We start from the raw sequence: 23,307 nt of genomic DNA, 5'->3' as shown, positions 1-23,307 counted from the left end.
AGTTTTCCGTGGTGCACTTTGGGTTTTTTGTGTAAGTGTGCTTTATAAATATGCATTTGCTGAGTAATAACGACAACACCGCTAAGTGTCTCCTTCAACATTAAATGAAAGCCATTAGTCCAATGTTCTCGGAGAGAGCCAAGTTAATTCAGCAGGGAACCTCGGTGGGCACACTTTTTTTTTCAATAAACACTAAAAAGCCAGCTGTTGCTGTAAGTGGCTATCAGGGTTGTTCTGGTCCACCCCCATTACCAGCGTCCAACTGCACATCTGTCCATGGATTGTAAAATGCCACTGGATCCACCCTGCGTCTCCCAAGCAGTCCACACAGTTCCCCCTCCACAGGACGAAGTCGTGATTTTATGACCACATTGTGACTGAACCACCTCTTGTCCACACTTGGAAGAAGATCCACTTGATGGTTTTTGAAATCCCAATTAATAATAGCTTAACCTTAATCCTGGAATTAAAATGAGTTCTGATACCCATTTTTAAACAGCTGCTGAAAGGATGTGACTAATGTGACCGAGTCCTACCAAAGGGACAGGAACACACCAAATCAGCTCCCAGCCTTCCCCTCCTCCAGTTGTTTGTTTAACACATAATGATGGCATCATTCTCTGCTTGCCAGGCTGCGAGGCAGCGGGAAGATCTGGTCCAAGTCCAACTGAAGACGTGAGAATCAGCAGCACTGATCGACACTGTCACTGGATTTGTTGTGGGACAAGAGCATTGAAACGGGGGAGACCCTCGCTGCAGGCACCTTTTTATAAAGTCACCTAATCTCACCTTGATGAACTTGCAGACGCGGCCATTGCGACGTCCCCTCCTGCCGTTCTTTAGCGATTGAACAAGAGGGGACAGCCGGATGCCTTTGCCCATAAACAGGAGCTCATCTGATGCATTTTGATGGTGTGTGCGCTTTTATTTTTATTGCTTTGAACGTGCTCCTTTTGGCTTTGACTTCTTTGTCATTTTCCTTCCGCTGAGTTGATAAATGTGGAAAATGTTGGGAAATTAAAGAAAAAAATCTTGCACTTATTGCTGACAAGCTCTCATTAATGTCACTGTCTCATCTTTTAATAAATGCACTTTTGAGTGCATCTCTGGAGGGCATGCTGCTAAATGTTAACTCACAGAAGGGGGGCTACCATTAGGAGGTCAAGCCGTTAATTAGGGCGCGTCCCTGAAGACGCTCATGCGTTACAGAGCCCAGGCTTCCCCTGTGTGCAAGCAGCATGGCTACATGCAAAGAGCATTCATATCTCTCGTTTGGCCCTGAGCTTCTACAGCAGGAACCTCCCTTGCTGAACACCCTAAAACTCGAACAGTATGGATGTCACCCCTGAGACTTCATCTCGGTGAGTAAATGAAGCAGAGTTTCCCCAGACTTTTTCAGTTCAAGGCCTAAGTTACAGTTCTTTCTAAGGACCCAAACTTAGGAAACTTGTGTTTCTATAAAATCAGCATACATTGTAAGTAAAATAGTGGGAAAGAACAAAAATCATAAATTATTGAATACATACATACAAATGAATACATAAATACATACAGGAGTAAAAAAAACGGACAAAAACAATATAAATGCAGGGTGTTGATTATGCAATAACATCTGTATCAGTATACAGTAGGATAGGAATGTCACAAAATCTCACAAGAATAAAACGTGAATTAAAACAATTGTCGTTCAGAAAGAATTTCTTGTGGGTACAAGGCCTGGGATGATGATAAATCAATTAAATAATCACACAATAAATGAAAATTATTTGTCACACATGCAAAAAATAAAATCAGTAAGGGGGCAGACACTTTTTTACACAACTATTTTTGCACGTTTGTCACACTTAAATGTTTCAGATCATCAAAGAAATTTAAATATTAGTCAATGACAATACAACTGAACACAAGATGCAGTTTTTAAATGAAACTTTTTATTATTAAGGGAGAAAAAAAATTCAAACCTACATGGCCCTGTGTGAAAAAGTGATTGCCCCCTAAACCTAATAACTGGTTGGGTCACCAATAGCAGCAACAACTGCAATCAAGCCTTTGCAATAACTTGCAATGAGTCTCTTACAAGCGCTATGGAGGAATTTTGGCCCACTCACCTTTGCTGAATTGTTGTAATTCTGCCACATTGGAGGGTTTTCGAGTATGAAGCGCCTTTTTAAGGTCATGCCACAGCATCTCAATAGGATTCAGGTCAGGACTTTGACTAGGCCACTCTTCATTTGGTTTGTCTTCAGCCATTCAGAGGTGGACTTGCTGGTGTGTTTTGGATCATTGTCTTGCTGCAGAACCCAAGTTGGTTTCAGCTTGAGGTCACAGACAAATGGCCGGAAGTTCTGCTTCAGGATTTTTTGGTAGACAGCAGAATTCATGGTTCCATTTATCACAGCAAGGCTTCCAGGTCCTGAAGCAGCCAAACAGCCCCAGACCATCACACTACCACCACCATATGTTACTGTTGGTATGATGTTCTTTTTCTGAAATGCGGCGTTACTTTTGCGCCATATGTAATGGGACACACGACTTCCAAAAAGTTCAACTTTTGTCTGGTCAGACCACAGAGTATTTTCCCGAACGTCTTGGGGATCATCAAGATGTTTTTGGGCAAAATTGAGACGAGCCTTAATGTTCTTTTTGTTTAGCAGTGGTTTTTGTCTTGGAACTCTGCCACGCAGGCCGTTTTTGCCCAGAAAGGTTCACCACTGTTGCATGTTTTCTCTATTTGTGGATAATGGCTCTCATTGTGGTTCGCTGGCGTCCCAAAGCTTTTGAAATGGCTTTATAACTTTTTTCCAGACTGATAGATGTCATTTAATTTTAAAGTTATTGTCATGGGAAAAATTATTAGGCCACCCTTGTTTCTTCAGTTTCTTGTTCATTTTAATGCCGGATACAAGTAAAGGTACCTTTTTGTTTGGACAAATATAACAATGACAACAAAAATAGCTCATAAGAGTTATTTTTTTGGCAGTACAATGCAAGAACTTCATGTACGAAGTTAGTCATCAAGAAAACCATGGAAGTTGGTAGCTATCAGCTCTTTAATTAAACTCTTCTGAGCTATATTTGTTATCATCATTATATTTGTCCAAACAAATGTACTTTTAGTTGTATCAGGCATTAAAATGGAATAATAAACTGAAGAAACAAGGGTGCTCTAATCATTTTTTCCATGACTGCACAATTTCACGGCCGAGATTAGGGATCTTGGGCTCAAAAGGTTTGGTGACCACAGCTGTCCTTCATGTGTTCTGTGTACACAGTCGGATATTTTAAATGCAACACACCAACACTCAGCAACTTTCACGTCATCTTTTGAGATTTACGTCGTTTGTAGCCAGAATATACACATTTAAATAAAAAGTCCATTTAACACAGAACCTGTCCAGTGGTTAACTATAAAGGTTGTGTGACCGTTAATAAGTGTTTATGGTGGAAACGGTTTGACTCTGGAGCAGATTATTTCAATGATAATTGGTCCCTATGAAAATTGTTGTTAATTAGAACAAATTTGAAGTTGACCAGTGTCCTGGAAGGCATTATGGTTGACGTGGTAGTTCCACAATGTTGTTTTAAGGTCACAAATTGCAAATCTTTCCTCTCCTTGCGCTTGCTTCCTCTCAACCTCGTAGCAAGAATTAGCTGTCTCATTTGAATGGAGAGAAGAACAATAATAATCCTGTTCAATGTTAAATCTTCCGTCTTGTCCTCCACGTCTATAAATAGTGGCGTTAATTTCACTCACAGTTCTTTTTTTTTTTCATTCTTCCACTCCTGTGAATTCTAACAGCTGTACACCTCCTGCGAGTGTTTCTTAGTGAATGTGTGTGTGTGTGTGTGCAGCCAAGCATGTTTTTTTTAAGGTGTGACCATGTGAGTGATGACATGAGTTCACACCTAACATTGTTTCTTGTCCGCCACAGTATGCACAACTTTAACAAAAAAAACACCCCCACAGTCAATCAATTACGCCCATTGGTAAAATCTTCCCGTTTGATGGACAGTGGCTGTGCAGCGACTCAATACACTCGTGTGGCATTTCTTCTCCAGCGCACGCCCTGATTTTATTGGTGCTTGTGTGAGGAACTGTGCACAGGGGAAATTCTTACCTACACTAATCTGCCCGAAGCCAGAGGAATCCATATGAGGTGAGGAGATAAGGAGACGCATCACGAGCTGACGCTTCCTTCCTTCAATCCCTCAGCTTGCTCTAGTCCTTGGTGGAAAAAACATGATTGACACATGCTGGAGGATTGTTAAAAAAAAGTGCCACGCTTGGAAATCAATACAAGGCTCTGCAGTCGGTTTGCACTACGGGGATACAGTATAGCTATTAAAATAACATTTGCAACGTAAGCACTGCATTTCACACAGCTCCAAGCATTGACAATGACATACACAGATAACAGCACAAAGCTAAAACACAGCCTTTATTGAACTTGCATGGTACAGCAAGACCATAATTGTCCTACAGGATTTTTATTTTTACTAAAAATCACAAGATGGAATATCTGTGAGATTGCACAAGTCACGCATGTTACAACCAGCATGACACCTGTTGGTAGAAGAAAGGTTCAAACACTGTAAGGACAAAAGTATCGGAACACCTGTGATCTGTGAGTTACTTTAGTTTTTCAATTCTGCCTCTCAAACTGCTAGTGTTTTAAGTAACATTTTAGCATAGTTCATTGTCATGCAAGTGTAAAGAAGTTATACAAGCAACCGTTGCTAATAGTAAAACTCTTTAACTTTTGGACAATATTTTTCTTTGGATTTTAGGCCAGGTCAACTCCTAATTGCTCGGCTGAACTGTTCAAGTTCAATTGTTGGACAAATAAGCAGACCAATTGTGTTTGGATATGTGGTAAGGGTGGTGACATATAACCCCTTGTTTATTGTGGTAAATTGGTTCCTGATCCGACCGTGATAAGTGAAATAAGCTGCTGAGCTAACTAGTCAGCCTCTCCAATTTACTTACTCTAAACTTAGAGTGTTTCAATCAGAGTGAGGAAGAAGGACAAAGAAGCCAAAAACGTACCACTTCCACACGGAATGAGAGGAGAACCTTTTTTTTCCCACTCAGTCTCAGCCATGGCATGTCAGTCTCTGCCATGGCATGTCTGTCTCTGCCATGGCATGTCTGTCTCTGCCATGGCATGTCGGCTCGGCTCTGCTGGCGCAGTAGCTAGTCTCCATGCAGAATGAAAGGTAATGTAGTCTCATAACATTTCTGATGCCTAGTGACCAAAATACTACATGTAACTTCCATACATCCATTTTCTATGCCTCTTATCCTCATCAGAGTTGCAGGGGTATGTTGGAGCCTATCCCAGCTGACTTTGGGTGAGAGGCGGGGTACACCCTGGACTGGTCGCCAGCCAATCGCAGGGCACATATAGACAAACAACCATTCACACTCACATTCATACCTATGGACAATTTGGAGTCGCCAATTAACCTGACATGCAGGTTTTTTGGAATGTGTGAGGAAACCGGAGTACCCGGAAAAAACCCACGTACGAGAACATACAAACTCCACACAGAGATACCCAAGCGGAGATTCGAATTACATAAAACTTCAATATTTTTTTACTAACAATAAGCCATAGTCAACGACAAAACAGCGATAATTTATTATTTTTGGAAAAACCACAATATAGCGAGGGAGCGATATTCAAACCGCTACATAGCGAGGGATGACTGTACTGTATGTTTACGCTTGATAGCTAGAAGTGAACTAGAAGTTTCGATGCTGTGCAATCAAATCTTATTCATAAGGTATAAACTCATACAGTTGCTGACACAAGTGAGTACACCCCTCACATTTCAGCAACAGTTTTATTATCGCATCTCAAAGGGACAATACTGTAGGAAGCAAACTTTTGACTAATTAGTGTACAGCTTATATTGCATTATAGATTTAGTCAAAACACAGCCATTATCCTCTATAAACAGCTGGCAACACAAGTGACTACTCCTCACTGTGACCATGTCCAAATTGTGTCATTGGTGTAAACATTTAGTGGGAGTACCATTGTTATCTTCCAGCACTGCCTTGAGCATGGAATTCACCAGAACTGCACTGGTTGTTTCTGGAATCATCTTCCACTCCTCCGCGATGACATCACTGGTGGCTGGTGGATGTTAGACACCTTGCGCTCCTCCACCTCCTTTACTTCCGATTCAAGATGCACCACAGGTGCTCAGTTCATCACTCCACCACCTTCAACGTCAGCTTCCTCAGCAAGGCACTTGGTGGTGATTGGACTCCTTATCCTGTTGGAAAACTGCCATGCGGCGTAGTTTCCCAAGGGAGAGGACCATGCTGTGCTTCACAGTGTCACAGTATGTGGTGGAATTCATGTTTTCCCTCATTGAACCGCAGCTCCCCGGTGCCGGCAGCACTCCTGCAGCCCCAAACCAGGACACTACCACCACCACGCTTGACTGCTGCAAGACGTATTGTTACTCACTTGTGTTTCCAGTTATTTCTATAATAATGGGTGTTGAGGAGACATCCATATTCAGTAGCTAGTAACTATATGCTGCAGTACAGCTGTACACTGACCACTCTAGTCTACTCTAGTTTGAGAAGCACTGATCCAGAAGAATATTTGTAAGGGTTACTAATAGGGGTGTCACGAGACACTCAGTTCACAAGACGAGAAGATGCACGAGATTAGGTCTACGGGTTGAGACACGATTTTAACTTTACTTTGAAGAAAAGTACAAAGAAAACAAAAAATATACCAATGACAATATATTGCAATCTACTAATATAATTTCTACTAGGTTACACTTTCCTGCACTCTGTGTGTACCCACGAGACAATGAGACTGTATGACTGACAAAAGGGCTCACTCCGTTCATGCTGTTGTTCTATGGAACACAGTGGTTGAAACCAATGCACAAAGTGAACCCTATTCCTGCCGGGAAGAGGAAAAGAGACACGCATGCACATGGCAATGTATTGAGGCCGGCAAAATTGTCAAATTCATTTTCACCTATTGTGTGGTTAATTTATTTATTATTGTCCCAGGACTAGTGCCCATGAGAAATCTTGTGACATGAGATCTTGTGACACCCCTAGTTGCTAATGCTGGGCCTGGCTAGCACACAATCTCAGTTCTAGTTCATCCCAAAGGTTTTCGGACGTTGTGCATTGGGAACAGACAAGGTGCCTTCTCCAAACTGTTTCCACAAAGCTGGAAGTACAAAAACGTCCAAAATGTCATCTGATTGATTAACTCAGGGCCGCCGTCTCAAGACTTTTGTCCATCACCGTCATCTCTAAAGCTGCTTTGAAAAAGTTGCAGAGAAAACAAAAACTTTGGACATTTGGCTTTGCAAGGTTCTACAAGACATTAGGAGCTGATAGATAAAATAGACTAGATTTATGAGTAATAGATTTGAAGCCAATCTCACAGACACAACATGAACGTTCCTTCAAAAGTTCCTTTGGTGCCATGGTGACAGACGACATACAGTGATTAGATGCGAAGGCAGATGATGGCGGGTTTTGTTTTCAAGAATGTCTTGACTGTCAACAAGAAAAAAAAGGAGGAAGAAAAAAAACCCTTTGGGATTCGTTGCTTCTTGGCAAAAATTCCACCACGATCTATTCACGTCTTGAATATTTTATCTGCACGGTGAAATAAACGCTGGGCGCACACCTCGGTGTGAACAAAGGGTGCTCGCTATGAGGTGAATGCCAGATAATTAAGGAAACAAATCATGAGGAAAAACTGGAGGGAAAAATACACACACGTAATTTGCATTTTTATCCAGCATGCTTGAAGCAAGGAGCATATTTGGAGCGTGACATGTTAAACACATTGCCTGTTGGCGGCAGCCCCGCTAAACAGCTTTATGAAAGTCCTGCTTGGGAGATGCCGATGCTTGATGTTGGCTTTTTACCTAAAAAAAAACAACAAAACATGAATTTGGGCGTCATTTTCTTGGGTTTCAGAGTAGTGTGACTGGAAGCAGTGATGTGGAAGCACAGGTAGCGAGATTGGGTCCTCAAATGGGATGCTGCACGGCTGTTAAACTGTTTGTTTGTGAATTAGTCATGGCGGGTCCAAGCAGTGGAGTTGCTTGTCACGGCTCGGGGGGCCGTAACAGTGACGCAGAGAGCCACACGGACGAAATTTAGAACACAAGGAAGGAAGGAGAGAAGCGGCGAGATGAGTTTGGGTTGTTTTTTTTTTTTTCTTTTAAAGACCTCAGGGTAGCCGAGCAGTGTGCGCTCTGGTCCCTGAATGCATTTCACAGTTTCGGAGAAAATAAAAATGGTGCTGCAGGCAAAACAAAAATGTTGACGCTCCAATCGTAGAAATATTCACCATATGGAAAAAGAGCCACCTCAGAGGTTCACCACCGGGATCCTGACACAGCAAGAGACAAGACAAAAAACACTGTTTTAAACCCAAAAAAAAACAGAAGCCGGTAGTCTTTTTTTGTGCAAAGTGGAACAAAGAGGCCTGGAGCTTGGAGAAAGGGATGCTCTCCTAAAACGACTCAAGCTGCTTCACAAGGGACTCAGAAGGAGGAGTGCAGCACTATAATTATCCTGATTTGAGATTAACTTTAAATACCCTTGAACAAAAGCTACGCTCAGTGGATGGCGGCGCGGGTTTAGTCGCCTTCTCCACAATGACTCATCACGGCAAGGAGAGTTTGAAAACAGCAACAACACCCCCGGCCTGAATGGTCCTCTGAGAATAGTGCTGCTGTCCAATTATGGTAGAACTCTACTGAACTTGAACACAAAGATGGAGACGCAGGGTGCCTTCACACTTGATTAAAAGGAACTTTGGTGCGTTTGCTCTGCTTGTACGGTTTGTTTGGTTAAGCTTGCAAGTTCGGGTTCACATGAAAGCACACGGACCAAAGACAAAGCTCATTGTTAAAATGACAGCAAAAAGCATGCAGAAATGAAACATTTTTGGAAAGTTTTTGGAAGTCTCTCTGCTCTGCTCTTTCCCTGTGTGTGTATGTGTGTGTGACAACGTCGCTCTTGAAAAAATACATTGTAGAAGCTTCATGAAATCAATTCTGGTAAATGCGGTTTGTAATATTTGCATTACGTCGTGTAACATGTAGATGTCCAATGAAATCCTTACTTCATGCATATGTTCTTTACTGTCCAATGAAATCCTTACTTCATGCATATGTTCTTTACTGCCCAGCCTTTGGTCCAATGACAAAAATACCAGTGAACACTAAGCGAAGTGCACCAGAGTTATCTTTTTAAATTCTTGGTCCGGACCAGAGTACCGAACCCCAAGTGTGAACGTAGCCATAGACCCACTCTGGCGAAGGCGAGCATTACCTCTCCCGGTCAGCGAAGGAGGAAGAGGTGCTGTGCAGCGTCTGGCGGCTCTCCTCGGATGCAAGGGAGCACGGGAGTGCGCGGGAGAGGGGAGGCGCTACTCCACGGGAGAGCGGGGGCGGATGCTGGGAACAGCTGCGATCATAACTGAGAGGAGAAGGGATTGATTGATGGATGGATGGATGGGTGGAAGGAGAAGAGAGAGGCAAGGAAGTGGCATGAGATGTTTGAGGCAGAGGAATAACACGGAAGAGCGTCAGGAACAGAAAAGTCACTTCAACACTGATGATCACGTTAAAGTTCCTATTGTGAGAGACGTATAGTAGCACGCATTGGACTCGTTCAAACAGTGACAGTAGCAAGAGGTAGAGGGAATGAGTGACTTCAAGGAAAACTGCATTTTTGAGGGGGAATTTTGCCCATCATCCACAATCTTTATGTGAGCCATGAACACGTCTTTCTCTTTTCTGTGCATTCTAAAGGTATATAAACACATTTAAAAAAACAGCTCATTACAGCACGTATGGCACTAACTTATTCCGCCTACAAAGTGGTCTCAAAGTTTCCAAAAAGCGCCAACAATGCTCCATTTACATATCATGTGACGTGTATATTAACCAAGCTACAGCGACATTGTTATTGTTATTATTATTACTGGTGACATTGTTACGCCGATCGAACTATGTTACTGGCGCATTAACACTTACCACACCGAGTAGCTACTAGCCGGCTAGCGACGAGCTTCACCACAAATTCGCCCGCAGAGCGTCAGCTCCGTGTTCACAATGCCTCAGACCACGACCAAAAGGTTAGGCTACATATTCGAGATGTTTTCATGTTTATGAAGTTAATGCTAAGTGTAGGTGTGCGTTTTTATGGTGCATTGATTTCTCATAGCGCATTAATTTCTCATAGCATCTATGAGAAATCAATGCGCTGAGAAAGGAAGTTGCGGTAACGAACAAAAGACGCGAAATACTGTAAGTATTACGTGTCATCATGAATGTACCTCTTACTATATGGTCACAGCATGGATATAAAACCATCAAACTGTTTCTTTTGATCTGTTTTCGTATCTTTAGGACACACAGAAGAGAGAAAGACGTGTGTTCATGTCTCACAAAAGGATTGTGGATGATGGGCAAAATTCCCAAAAAGTTTTGCTTTAGGTGAAAGTACAGTCCAGCGTTTTGTCTGTTTTTGTCACCTAAAACCTAAAAATGATATTATAAGCTCTTAAGTGAAAACAATTATTGGATAATGTTTTAATTAGCTTCCAAAGTTAAGGGTTTACAGTCCGTTTTAAGACGTGGGGGTGGCAATCTTTCCTTCTGTTTATTTTGATAGGAGCCGTACAAATGAATAAACAGAAGTATATCATCTGCAAGGGTTGAATCGGGACAACTGGATTCTACCTGTTCGCTGAAAACAAACATTGCCTCTATTCAACCCTAGCGGATTACCATGACCTGGATGAGTGAGAATCTACACAGACACACAGAAGCATATACAACACAAATGCACATCAGCCGGAGTTAGCAGGATGGCTACAAGTAGTTCACATGTACAGTTACTGTTAGCTTCATAGGTAACAGTAAAAGACGTACCCAAAAGATAACTGTTAATGACATTTATGCGTTGTGGTCAAAATGCTTTGGAAGACTTTGGAATGACTTATGGACAATTAGTTGTTCAGATACAAAAAAGACAAAACACAAATTGTCCCATACCATAAACTGGCGGCTTGGTGCCTTCACCAGCATACACGTACCAATGCTACCCTAACCTAACCTAACCCTCAACTAGCAAAGCAACACAACTCAGATATGTCATCAGCACCGCTGTGCTGGCTCCCTTTCCATCAGGGGTCAATAAAGTATTCTGATTTAAATGTTCTATAAATGTTATCTTTGGAAAAACATGATTTCAGATCTTATAAAAAAAACAACAACATATATATAGCCAATATTTGTAAAAACGAGTGGAGGATCCCTTGCAGAAGTTACATAGGTGTATGTTCTCACGGCCAAAACAGCCACATGCAGTGTCCTCATCTCCCCTTTGCTGCAACACCTGTCCTCATCCTCCGTCATGCTCCACAACACCAGGCCCGCGATTTTAGTGGAAAACAACACAGAGTGCAATATGCCACTCTTCTGTGCTCGTAATGAACTGGACTGTGGCCAGTTTCCACTATACGCTATCATTTCGGTCCATCTGCACCACCCAGCCCCCTCGCATCTAACACATGGCGTTATTTACACATTTATGACACTGAAGTGCCAGCCAGTCTATCACACCACGGAAATGGAGAGCGAGACTCTCCAGTTTGTATAAGGTCACTTTGGTTTGGATCCCAAGCAGAGGCTGGTGATGAAAGTTAGGTTGCGTTCACACTTGTGGTTCGGTACTCCGGTCCAGACCAAAAATAAAAAACGCACACTTTATGCACACTTTAGTGCAGTTAGCTTAGTGTTTTCCCACTGGTATTTCTGTCATGGGACCAAAGGCTGCACAGTAAAGAACCTCTGCAGAAAGTAAGGACTTGATTGGACCGCTGTTGTGACGTAATTCAGTATTCCAAACCATATTGCCGTAGGTTATTTTTATATTCCGCTATATTTACCAGCTTTGATTTCATGCAAAGCTTTTAAAATTAAAAACATTTAAAGCGCGCCGTTGTCACACACACTTTCATTTTAACACTGGTCCCTATCTTTGGTCTGTGTAGTGTTCAGCAACACCGCAAATGTTCACTTGCAAGTGGAGAGATGGGTCTCGGTCCGCTTGTTTGACGCACACCAGGGTTTGGACGATGGCGTTCATAAACGTTGACCAAACGAACCGTACGAACAAACCGTAGAGCAAACACACAAGAGTTTCTTTTAAATGAACCGACTGTGACACGTGTGAACACACCCTGGGAGAAGCAACAGTTAGGTCCATCTCAGGATCAGAAGGAGATGTTTATGGGTTAGTTAGGGTTGGGTTTACGGGTTATGGGGTACCAGCTCTTGGTAAACTGGGGGATTAATCTGAACATGCTAGCAGTGCGGTGTTGGAGATAAGATGAGCATTGGAGGCAGCGACAATCACACGTGCTATAGTGGCACAGAAAGCCAAGAACCTCAAGGACAGCAAGTTGGAACACAGGTAAAAGCACAGGAAAAAAAATCCCTGCTAGACGAAGGAGGCCTAAATAGGAGGAGAGTGCATTTGATAATGTAAGACTGAGGGGGCAAATCTGAGCTGAGAGATATGAAAAGGGAATATGAAGTGGAACAAATTATGCTGTTCCAGGCACTGAATTGAAAAATTATGATTGGCAGTAAGGGGAAAGAGAACGAACGTATAAATAAGCCACATAAAAAAAAACCTTTACCAAAGAAGATGCGCAGAAAACATGGCAAGAAAAGGCCCGGCGGTCAAATCAACTTGACATTATTGTTCTGATCAGCAATGCGTGGAAGCGCTCCACTATATCACCAAGATGAGTCCCCGTTTCCCGCTAATGGCCACGCTCTCCAGCAGGGCGATATATAAGGAACGCCCATCCTTGTATTAGCGGCGTAATGGCAGGTGGAATATTACACATTTTTAAAAGTGATCGCAAATCTTTAAAGGTGCTATTAGTACGCATTTGAACAAGCTTTCCTTTCTATCTTGTAATGATACTATTTATTTGATTTTATTTTTTTATTTATTAGGGACAATGCATATTAATGAACATCTGCAACCAACGCAGATGTAATATGCCAGATTATAGCACAACTGCTAGGTTCCATCTGTAGTCCTGTGGCAGGTAACAGAGAAATAACACTAAACAGTACAAAAACGGTACACAATAACCACAAACTGTCTGACAATCTCTTATTGTTAATGGCAGGCTGTTCCAATATTGTGTTCCTTTTACTGACAGCACTGTTTGTCCAAAAGTGGTACGTCTGTGTGATACGTCTTTGCCCCTAAGGAGGCGAGAGTGAGCAAAGCATGACATCAGCAATGTGTTCTAGCACTGTGGTACGATTACTGGTGGTACACAGGATCCGTCAAGGTGTGTGAAGAATACAAGAGATTGTTTTTAATAGAAATTATATTCTACGATAGAAATATGAAATATTAACCAAAGATTTGCTGAAATTGAATTCAAATTCAATGTTTAACTCACCTCAAATGCCACAAGCAGATTACCAGCGAGTACAATCTTCATATTCAAAGCTAAACTGTTAGTAAGCAGAGGTAGCATAAACACTATTATACACCAGCATAAGCGTCACCCCCTGTTCAAGATTTGTGTGTACGTTTTCCACATATGCAGGTGAAGCCAGCTTGGTGAACCACTATTCTACCAATGAAAACCCCAAATACCCCCTTTATGACTGACATACAGTATAATGGTGTATTTTTTTCATATGAAATTCTACTAAAATCAGCACTTAAATGACCTGACAGCTTAGTTTGGATGCCCCACCTGTACTTGAGCTCTCTTTGGGGACTCAAGCTTCCTCCCTAGTCCGAAGAGTCCATATATGTTGGGTAATTGGTGGGTTCTAAAGGAACTCCAGATGCCCATAATCCTGAACAGGATTAAATTCAGTCTTGAAGACAGCTTGAAGTGGGAAGACTTTATCAATGCTATATAAGAAATGGAAGTTTAAGGTACAGGCTGAAGTTCCACCACTGTTGTTGTCTTAAGGTAATGGCCCAAGCTAAATCCAGAAGATTTAGCAAACCTCTGCTGTTTGGAATCCAACCTGTGGTAGTACCAGAACTTTTGACCAATAGCGACACAGCAAAGCTTGCTACCTCAAACTGAAGAAAATTCCCTTGTAGTACTTGTACAGAACTCCACACTTAGCTTTTAAGAACTCCTGAGCATCTACAGTATAGTTAATACAATAATGGTGGACACTGGTAAGATGCTGCCCCCTAGTGGTTTGGAGTATAGCCTTAATGGTCAAGCCCTAACACAAACCCTTCCCTAAACCTGACACTAACACCAAACCTAAGACAAACCCTAACTCTAGACTTAACCCAAACCCAAAAACTTTCCGTGACACAAACCCAAAACCTTGCCCTAAAACAAACCCTGACTGTAACCCTAGCCCACATCCAAGCCCCATTTCATAACTCTAACCCCATCCCACAACCCCAGCCGTAGCTCTGACCCAAACCCTTACCCTAAAACCAAATCCAAGGCCAAACCCTAACACTAACCCTCACGGTTGGATATGTACAATGGCACGTGAACTTTAACAACTACAAACAGTAGACAAATTGTAGAGTAGTACCTCAACGATAGCCTGGTTTTGTCACAATGAAAATGCACGTTCCATGAAACGGATCATCGGGTCACACAGAGGATAAACTTGTCTTGTGTATCGTCACAAATATGCACATAGCAACTATAAATGCAGTCATTGTTGCTTTAACTGGTGGAGCTCATTGCGCTTTAACTACAAACTCCATAAAAACAGGAACGCTAATAAAGCCTCTTAAACTGTCACATCATCATAAACAAAGAAGGGGTAGTTCCTACCAGAGTTTGGCGGTAATGATGATTGCAGTCAGGATGAGCAGCGAGGAGATGGTCACAGTGACATAGAACTGAGGGTCCACTGTAACACACACACACATTCCTATAGTTACTATTCTCAGAGCGTGACCGTGTATAATTGTACTGAGAACAAAAGGGACAAATCAATGAGGGCAGCTGAACATGAAATTGGATGTGCAATTGTGACAGTGGCCTCCAACTACAACAGCAGTCCCGCCTTCCCGTCATGACGGTGGCCAACTCCTGGCAGTGAGTGATGCCAACTTTATGAGGTTTTCCAGGCAACGGACGCGGCTGACTGCGCTCAGCGGAGCACCAGCCTTCACTCGGGTGACAGCTAATTCTCGGGAAGACTCCTGGCAGTCGGGCACATTGTTTTTTTTTTCTCATGATGCCCACCTTCTTCCTCCAGCTCTGTCCCCTCCGCTTGCATCCCCCCGTCCTCTGCACCCTCTTGACTCCAGGACTCCTCCTGAGGATGCGTGCTGGCATCAGGATAGCGCCAGTCCTCGGAGGTGGCGGCAGCAGAGCTGGCCTCCCGCTGGTTCCCTTGCTGACGCAGGTGCTCCGTTTCCTGGCTGGAGAGGAAGTGGTACGTCTCATCCTCCAGAGGCTGCGTGGGGCCCCACACCACCGCCCAGAGAGGGGTCGGCGTCACTTGAGTGGTGACGGACAGCTGGACCGAGAGGGCGTCCACCCGCTCCTCACCCTCGCCGTCGTCACGGTTACAGGTGGAGGGCTGCGTCACCAGGGCGACCAGGACGAGGGCAGTCAGTCGTGCGACAGGAGAGATGAAGCTGGGGACGAAAGAGAGAAGTTATCCTGAGGGAAACAAACCTCCACTGTCCCCTCCCAAGCATCACCTCGGATGGTTTGTTTCCTCACCATCTCTCCATCGCTTCGCTCTGTTCACTGAGACACCACCACGCCGATCATCTCTGGAAGATAAGACCGAGGGGCAAGAGAGGGAGGAAAACAAAGGGGGAGGGTCCGGCTTGCCAGATCAGAAGGATGCGAACAACGATAGTAGCGGCACAATTCCAGCTCTCTAATCTCCTCTAAATATACATGCTCCCCTGGGCTATTGAAGTTTAACGCTCAATTATGCACCACTTCTAACACCTCAACACACTAAAAGTACACATTCATCACCCGGTCCGGTCCGGTCCGGTCCTCACACACCATCACATAAATCATCATTAGTCCAATACGAGTCCAAATGACACTTTGAGCGGGTAGTAGTAACTTCTTATCTACAGCTGCTGCATAAATGCCAACCAAAATGTCACTCAAACACACGCGCACACACACACAGTCCGACACATATCAGTTTTCATGCCTACCTCTGGCAAGTGGAGAGAGGGAATGAGACAGTGAGAGAGGAAAAAGAGGGGGGAGAGCAAGGGAGGAGGAGAAAAAAAAAAGCATTGGTTGCCTTAGCGACCGAGACATGTCTAGTCCACGAGAGAGTGAGCAAGTGAGGGAGAGCGACTGAGAGATTTAAATGCTAATTACGGTATGTGTGTGTTTTTTAGAAAGGGTTCCAATTAAAAGGGGCGTGGAAGAGAGAATGACATGTGACAAACAGAAAAGATCATTTCACAGGAAGGCGGAGTATAAAAAAAAAAAAAAGAAAAGTTGAGCCTCAGAGGGGGAGAGATGCAGTAAAATTGAATTTACATTCATTTACATAGGTCACCCGGCATGGCATGGCAGCAGGGGATGAAAGTGGCGATTCCAGAGGAGACAGGGTCAGATTGGAATTTATGCAAATGGTTTATTTGTTTCATTGGGCAGAATTAACAAAGTTACATAGAAGAACATCACGTTTACATTTGCACAATTCAACATCTTATTCAGATCTTATTCTCCATGTCAATTACTGATAGTTTGTTCCCTTCCTGTGTTTAAATGTCACCGTTTTATAATAAGGAGTAAAAAAAGTAAAAGTAAAAAGTAAATGAATATATAAAACTAATTAGCAAAATAAATAAATATTAAATTAATTGAAAAAAATTAATGAACAAATGTCGGCGTAAAAAACTGACTTTGTATGAGCTTTGTATGATGAATAAATACATGCAGGATATGTGCTGAAGGTTTTCATGTTTGAATGGTTTACATATTGTCCATTTGTTTTCAATGGGAATTTGGTTGTGGAAAATTGTGCGGATGTTGAAATGCTGGAATGGTTTGTTGAGAAATGTGGAATATTGCCCATTCATTTTCGGTGGGAATTTTGTCACGAAAAATGTGGGAATTTTTGAGATGTCAAAAATTGCTCGCCTGAGTGAGATGAATGTTTTCATGTTGGAATGGTTTGATTTGCTTGAGAAATGTGGAGCTTGTAAAAATGGTTCATTCATTTTCAATGGGGATTTTGTGCTGGGGAATGTGGAATTACGGCAAATGTGGGAATTTTTGGGATGTCGAAAAATGATAGCCTGAATTAGCTTCATGGTTTGAATTTGTTGACATACGTGTAAATAGTGAAAATTGGCAAGATCAATGGGAATTTTGTCGCAGGAAATGTGGAATTACAGAAAATCTAGGAATTTTTGGAATTTCAAGAAAGGTTGGCTGAACGTCCCGGAATAACTTGAATGTTTTCATGTTGGAATGGTTTAAATAAGTTCAGAAATGTTGAATATTGTCCATTTATTTTCAGTGGGAATTTTGTCACGAAAAATGTGGGAATTTTTGAAATGTCAAAAATTGCTAGCCTGAGTGAGATGAATGTTTTCATGTTGGAATGGTTTGATGTGCTTGAGAAATGTGGCGCTTGTAAAAAATGGTTCATTCATTTTCAATGGGGATTTTGTCCTGGGAAATGTGGAACTACGGCAAATGTGGGAATTTTTGGGATGTCGAAAATTGATAGCCTGAAATTGCTGAATTAGTTGAATGGTTTGAATTTGTTGACATACGTGGAAAAAGTGAAAATTCTCAAGATCAATGGGAATTTTGTCACAGGAAATGTGGAATTACAGAAAATATAGGAATTTTTGGAATGTCAAGAAATAACTTGAATGTTTTCATGTTGGAATGTTTTGAATCGGTTGAGAAATGTGGACGTAGTTGAGCGTGAAAAATTAGGAATAATAATAAATAGAATTGTCCTCGTCAGCATTCATACAGTAATGAGTGATGAATGATAGTAAAAGATGCAAATATGGAGATGTGACAGGTTTATTTTATGTGCAACTAACATCTACAGACTTTGTGTCCATATGCTCTCAGTTCGCTGTCTCTTTCGCGTCCATGTCCTCACTGGAGAACGCAGCGTAACCACGAGCCGGACCCCCCATCCTCGACATCAGTTTCTCTACCTCCCCGTCTTCCGTCTTCGTCATCATCAAGGTGTTCTAAGTTTAAAAAGGAGGCCAAAAGAATTTGTCACGATGCACGTCATCTAAAATTAACACGCTAATCTGCCTGATTGTGAGGCGCGTGTGATTCCGTAAATAAAACTGCTTTACCGTCGTCCGTCTCCTCGTCGTTTTCCGTGTCCCCCTCGGACTCCAGAGGCGATTCTAATCGGCTGTCTGTCCTCACAGTGATGTCCCCCCTGCAGCGTTGACAAATGCAATTAACTCCAACTGTCTGAGGAGAACATCAGCCCACACCTTTTGCACTTGCACCAATCCTGAATTGATTAGCAATGCAAATAGGGCAGTATGATTGACCAGGATGAACTGAACCCCCTTTAAGAATAACAGCACACCTCCGTCTCCCGGAGCTGGGGAGCTGCTCCCACACAACGAGGTCGCGCCCTCCCGTGACCCAGCGGTGGTCTCCGCTCCCTGTGGTCCAAGCCGCGAAGCAAAGGATTCTGGGAGCTCGCTGCCAGGTCAGAGAGGCCAGGTAGCGACACTGAGGCACAGAGAACACTTGGAGGGACAGAATTGAGGTCGTGAATCACAAGAGGAAGGGGTGAGGCGGGGGATCGATTTTTGAGTAAAGGGCTCACTCACAATTTAGCATGCTCTCTCCATTGGCCAAATCATAGCAGGAGCCAATTAGGAGGCCGGCTGTCTGGTGGACACAATCTGTTACCCCTGTGACGCTGCTGTGATTGGTCAGCCTGGATACCGTTCCTGTGATAATTGGACAGATGTTAGGTGAACTATTACCTCGACCTGCAGCGGCCTTCTTCAGTCTGTTTGTGTAACTAAGCCAGTGGTGTTTTTGTTTGTGTTTTTGTATTTTAGAAGAAATGGTAAGGTGCCAGCTACTACCTGAACAAAACCTTTATTCCTGTTTAATGTTGATTTTTTTAAAATTATTATTATTTTATGACCACAATGTTAGAAACAGAATTGCTAGGATTCTTTCTTCCAGTCGGGCCTTGGTCACTTGTTGCTAGGCAGAGTTCATGGAGCTCAGACAAAAATTCCTCATAGGCCAATGGAAAACCTGATGCCCCACTAGGGGCAGGAACAGGAAGTCAGACAGACACTATTTAAATACCCCAAAAAATAGCACTTGAAGATTTATTTCGCAACTCTAGTCAACCTCAAATTAGTCTTCCCACTCGGAAATAATGACAACTTTTGCTTATGTAGTATATTAACTATTCTTTTAACGTTCTTAACTGTTATTCAAGTGTAAAAAGAAGTTACCTACTGGTATTCGTAAATGTAAACGCTCGGAGTCTTAACTTGAAATGATGGCGTTGCCAGTGTGTCTCATGCATCTGTTGTTTTCCATTTGTGTCAAAAGAAGTTAACTACTTTCAATTGTAAAAATAAAAACAAAGAAAGCTGACCAGTAACGACACGTATGGTGACCCTGGAGTCGTTACTGCTTTGACTATGAGTCCGGAACATCCTGTATGTTGTTATTCTAAAAAAGCCAAAGAAAAAGCAAAGCCCATTTGCTTGTTGTTCCGAGTTGAAAGTATTTGCCCTATAGAAAATTGCGATAACTGTCGGGGCCGTAAAAAACGGCATTAACTACATAGGCAATGTTCTAAGTAACATTTTAACATTCTTAACGCTCAGTCAAGTGTAAAAAGAAGCTGAGCGCTGTTATTCGTAAACATGAAAACAAATGAACAGTCGTTTCTTAATGTTTCAGTATTTTTGCCACATGTATAAAAAGACATTAACATTAAAAAGACATTAACCACTATCACGGATTACCCCCCCCCCTCAGGATCCGGTGGGGCACTGTCTCCTTCTGCCCCTAATGCACTCATTTGCAATCACAGGCAGACATACTGTTGCTCACCCGTCCTCCAATGCAGGATCTTGATCCATGCCTGACCGTATGCCAGGAGTACTTTGTCCCCGCGGGGGCTGAGGGTGAGACGCCCTCCACCACAGCCCGTCACCTGGCCGCTCCAGCGATGGAGAAGGCTCAAGGGGTCTCGGTCGGAGCAGCGGTTCTCCCACACGGACACCCCACCCTCAGCAGAACTGCTGAACACCAGCGGCCCCTGAGACTGTGGAGGGCACAGTTGTCATGGCGATGGGCCTCTGTAGCCAGTGTGTACACTAATCAGCTTGTGTAGTTGTGTGTGTGTGTGTGTGTGTGTGTGTGTGTGTGAACAGCTTCAAAATGTATGCTTCTGAGGGGGCAATTATTTGGAAATGGATGGTGTGCCTTGAGAGATAAACAAAGACAATGACAGCTATGCTCTACGCTTTAATGCTTCAGGCCTATAATGATGTTAGCAAATTGATTTCAATATTCATGTGAAAGGCTTTTGCTGGGTAGGCGCCCTCACAGCTCCACAAATATCCATTTGGAAGTAATAAACAATCTTGGACAAAATAAAGATAAAGCAGAGGAAATGTGTCGGAAAACTGGTTCCTCTACTTCTACAGAGGGAGGAACATTTTCATGTTTTTTTACATCCGCAAGAAGCTTAAAAATAACCTGACAAGGCAGGTGGATTGCTACACAAAACAATCCTCCTGGGAGGAAGCCGAGAGAAAGTGACTGAAAAAGGGCAGCCTCTAAATACTGTAACCCCACCCCCCCCAACAAACCACCAAAAAAAAAACCTTTCAAAAACTTTTCATGACGGTGATTGAATGAACGTCCAAGTCAGTCACATCCATTAAGGAGGAGGAGTGCTTACAGTCATGGGCTGAAGTTTTGGGAATGAAAAGTGGTGTGAAAAAGTGTCCCTGATTTAACTTTTTGCATGTCTGTCACACTTAAATGTCTCAGATCGTCAAACAAATTGAAATATTAGTCAATGACAACACAACTGAACACAAAATGCAGTTTTTAAATGTGTGAAAAAGTGATTCCCCCCTAAACCTAATAACTGGTTGGGTCACCCTGAGCAGCAACAACTGCAATGAAGCGTTTGTGATAACTTGCAATGAGTCTCTTACAGCGCTGTGGAGGAATTTGGGCCCACTCATCTTTGCAGAATTGTTGTAATTCAGCCACATTGGAGGGTTTTCCAGCATGACCCGCCTTTTTAAGGCATTTGAAGGGAAATTGTTGGTCGGGAACAAAAGTTGCTAAACATTTGACCTGAAATCTAAATGTCTGTCCCTGAATAGATGCCTGTTACTCTCTGAAATTGAGTCGATAAAGACCTTCAGCCACTACATGAGGAAATCTAGTATTTTAAAACAATAGACCCACTTACCTGGATGGAGGTGACTGCTTCCTGATGCGCATTGATTGACTGGCAGTTGTCCAAAGTGTGCCAGCTCCAGGCTTGAACTTTGCCCCCGTCTGAGAGGAGACAGAGTGTGAGGTTAACACGCAGCGACAGGCGTCTGGCAGCCATTACTGTTAGTCACAGTCAACACACCTGAGCCTGCCTGCCTAAATTGTGTGCCTCCATGTCCCTCATGCAGCCCACTAGCCCTGCAGTATGCTCAGCGAGTGTGTGTGTGTGTGTGTGTTTTTGGCAACCCATAATGCATTCATCTTCATAGTGTATACAGAGGTAGACATCATCCACTCTATCTGATGCAGCAGGCTTTGACTGACGTTTCTTTGTTCTTTGTTCACACCGCACCTGAGCCAGTGATGATGTAGCCGTCTCCCTCAGGCACAAAGCAGAGCGCCGTCACTGCGTTGAAGGTGTAGAGAGACTTTACACACTGCCCTTGAGAGGAGAAAATATTGGCTTAATTGCAAAGACACGGACCACCAGTCACACAGACACACGCCCAAGGCGGTTTCTTCTTTCATATATGCGGGGGGTTTTACAAACAGTACAGTTCAGCTGCCTTTGGTGGACAACACAGAGTGTTGACCAGGCTGCGTAAGCAGCAAGAGTGTTAAATGGTGTGACTTCATTGCAGCACGACATAGTGGAACCTGCCCATTAATTCAAACAAGAAGAGGAACACAACAATAGAGTCAACTTGTTTTTCCTCATCATATTACCATACAGTAATATTAACCTAATATTAAGTTGTTAAATTCTTACATTTTTCTTGGAACATTACATTTTTGTTGTCTTTAAAAATTGCAGCGTTTTTGTTTTGTTTTGTCATTGTCAAAAAATTACAAGATTTTCTTATAATGTGACTTTTTTTCCTCATAAAATTACCGTTTTTGTGGTATTTCAACTCCAATGTCAATGTTAATGAAAAGTATATTTTTCTTGTAATATCATGACATTTTCTTACGTTTTTTTCCCCCTTGTAATATTCACTTCAATCTTGTGTGATTCAGCTTTTCTTCATGTAATGCAACTTTTTTCCTCATAATATTTTGACTTTATTCTCAGAAAATCCCAACTTTTTTCTCACATTACTCCTTTTTTTCTCATAATTTGTGGACCTTCATTTCATTACCTTCATTTCAATCATTCTCATAACATCGCGAGTTTGTTCCCATACAACCCTTTTTCTTTTTTTGTAATATTACAACATTTTCTTCATAATATTCCAATTTCATTTTCCTAATTGTTTTTCTTATAACCTCATAACATCTTTCTCATACAATTATAACTTCTTTCTTATAATATTATAACTTTATTCTCATATAATTCAGATGTTTTCCTTAAATGACAACTTTATTAAAATTAGAGCTTTTCTTTAGTTATACTACAGTTTAATTCTCATAAAAGTCAGCCTTTTTTCTTGTAATATTAATTCTTTATTCTCCTAAAATTTACATTTTCCTCATAATATTGCAACTTCATTTTCATATTTTTTTTCTTTTAATATTACACTTTTTTTTTCTTTCTTCTCATATTGCAACCTTTACTCCCATACAATTCTAACTTAAAAAAAAAAAAATCAAACTATTACAAATTTATTCTCAAAATTCTAACTCTCCTAATAGTATGACTTTATTCTCATAAAATTCTGACTTTTCGTCATAATTCTGTGTTTTTACTCTCACAATAGTATGACTTTTGTGTTTTGGGTTACATATTTATTACAATCACGAATGTTTTTTTCTAGTAATACTATGGAAT

The 23,307-nt window shown here is 42.2% G+C and overlaps 3 protein-coding genes across 4 annotated transcripts in view; 1 reads left to right on the top strand and 2 right to left on the bottom strand.

Moving 5' to 3' along the window:
* The window catches only part of cops7a (COP9 constitutive photomorphogenic homolog subunit 7A), a 36,851-nt gene extending 13,745 nt beyond the window's left edge, over positions 1-23,106 (top strand). Inside the window, exon 8 of the mRNA XM_054780778.1 lies at positions 632-23,106. Coding sequence (XP_054636753.1) covers positions 632-671 — 40 coding nt within the window. The 3' untranslated portion in view covers positions 672-23,106. The remainder of the gene's footprint in view (positions 1-631) is intronic.
* On the bottom strand, positions 4,415-16,918 carry pianp (PILR alpha associated neural protein). Of its 2 annotated transcripts, XM_054780780.1 has the most exons (6): positions 16,244-16,918; positions 15,786-15,838; positions 15,300-15,697; positions 14,883-14,961; positions 9,344-9,490; positions 4,415-8,396 (listed from the first exon to the last, which is right to left on the bottom strand). In XM_054780780.1, the coding sequence occupies exons 2-6, from the start codon at positions 15,794-15,796 to the stop codon at positions 8,375-8,377; spliced, it is 657 nt and encodes a 218-aa protein (XP_054636755.1). In that variant the 5' UTR covers positions 15,797-15,838; positions 16,244-16,918; the 3' UTR covers positions 4,415-8,374. The 2 variants fall into 2 exon arrangements, with proteins under 2 accessions (XP_054636755.1, XP_054636756.1); XM_054780781.1 differs by lacking the exon at positions 9,344-9,490 and having other exon boundaries at positions 15,786-16,918.
* Positions 17,080-23,307, bottom strand: part of si:ch211-154o6.3 (uncharacterized protein LOC563854 homolog) — a 15,613-nt gene continuing 9,385 nt past the window's right edge. Inside the window, exons 7-13 of the mRNA XM_054780777.1 lie at positions 21,892-21,981; positions 21,514-21,602; positions 20,133-20,346; positions 18,875-18,997; positions 18,625-18,790; positions 18,380-18,468; positions 17,080-18,265 (exon numbers count right to left, since the gene is read on the bottom strand). Of these exons, the coding sequence (XP_054636752.1) occupies positions 18,168-18,265; positions 18,380-18,468; positions 18,625-18,790; positions 18,875-18,997; positions 20,133-20,346; positions 21,514-21,602; positions 21,892-21,981 (869 nt within the window). The 3' untranslated portion in view covers positions 17,080-18,167. The remainder of the gene's footprint in view (positions 18,266-18,379; positions 18,469-18,624; positions 18,791-18,874; positions 18,998-20,132; positions 20,347-21,513; positions 21,603-21,891; positions 21,982-23,307) is intronic.

The sequence above is a fragment of the Dunckerocampus dactyliophorus genome, chromosome 7 (genome assembly GCF_027744805.1).
Source record: "Dunckerocampus dactyliophorus isolate RoL2022-P2 chromosome 7, RoL_Ddac_1.1, whole genome shotgun sequence".
In the NCBI taxonomy this organism is placed as follows: Eukaryota; Metazoa; Chordata; class Actinopteri; order Syngnathiformes; family Syngnathidae; genus Dunckerocampus; species Dunckerocampus dactyliophorus.
The sequence above is the reverse complement of the archived record's forward strand: the minus strand, read 5'-3'. Positions and strand labels throughout refer to the sequence as shown.

Bases quoted from the DNA above. Each gene is read 5' to 3' on its own strand.
- pianp (XM_054780780.1), bottom strand. The intron at 9,491-14,882 runs GTAGGAACTACC...TTCTCCTCTCAG, and splicing joins ATCATTACCGCCAAACTCTG to TTATGATCGCAGCTGTTCCC. The intron at 8,397-9,343 runs GTAATGCTCGCC...TTGCTGTGTCAG, and splicing joins TCCTTCGCTGACCGGGAGAG to GATCCCGGTGGTGAACCTCT.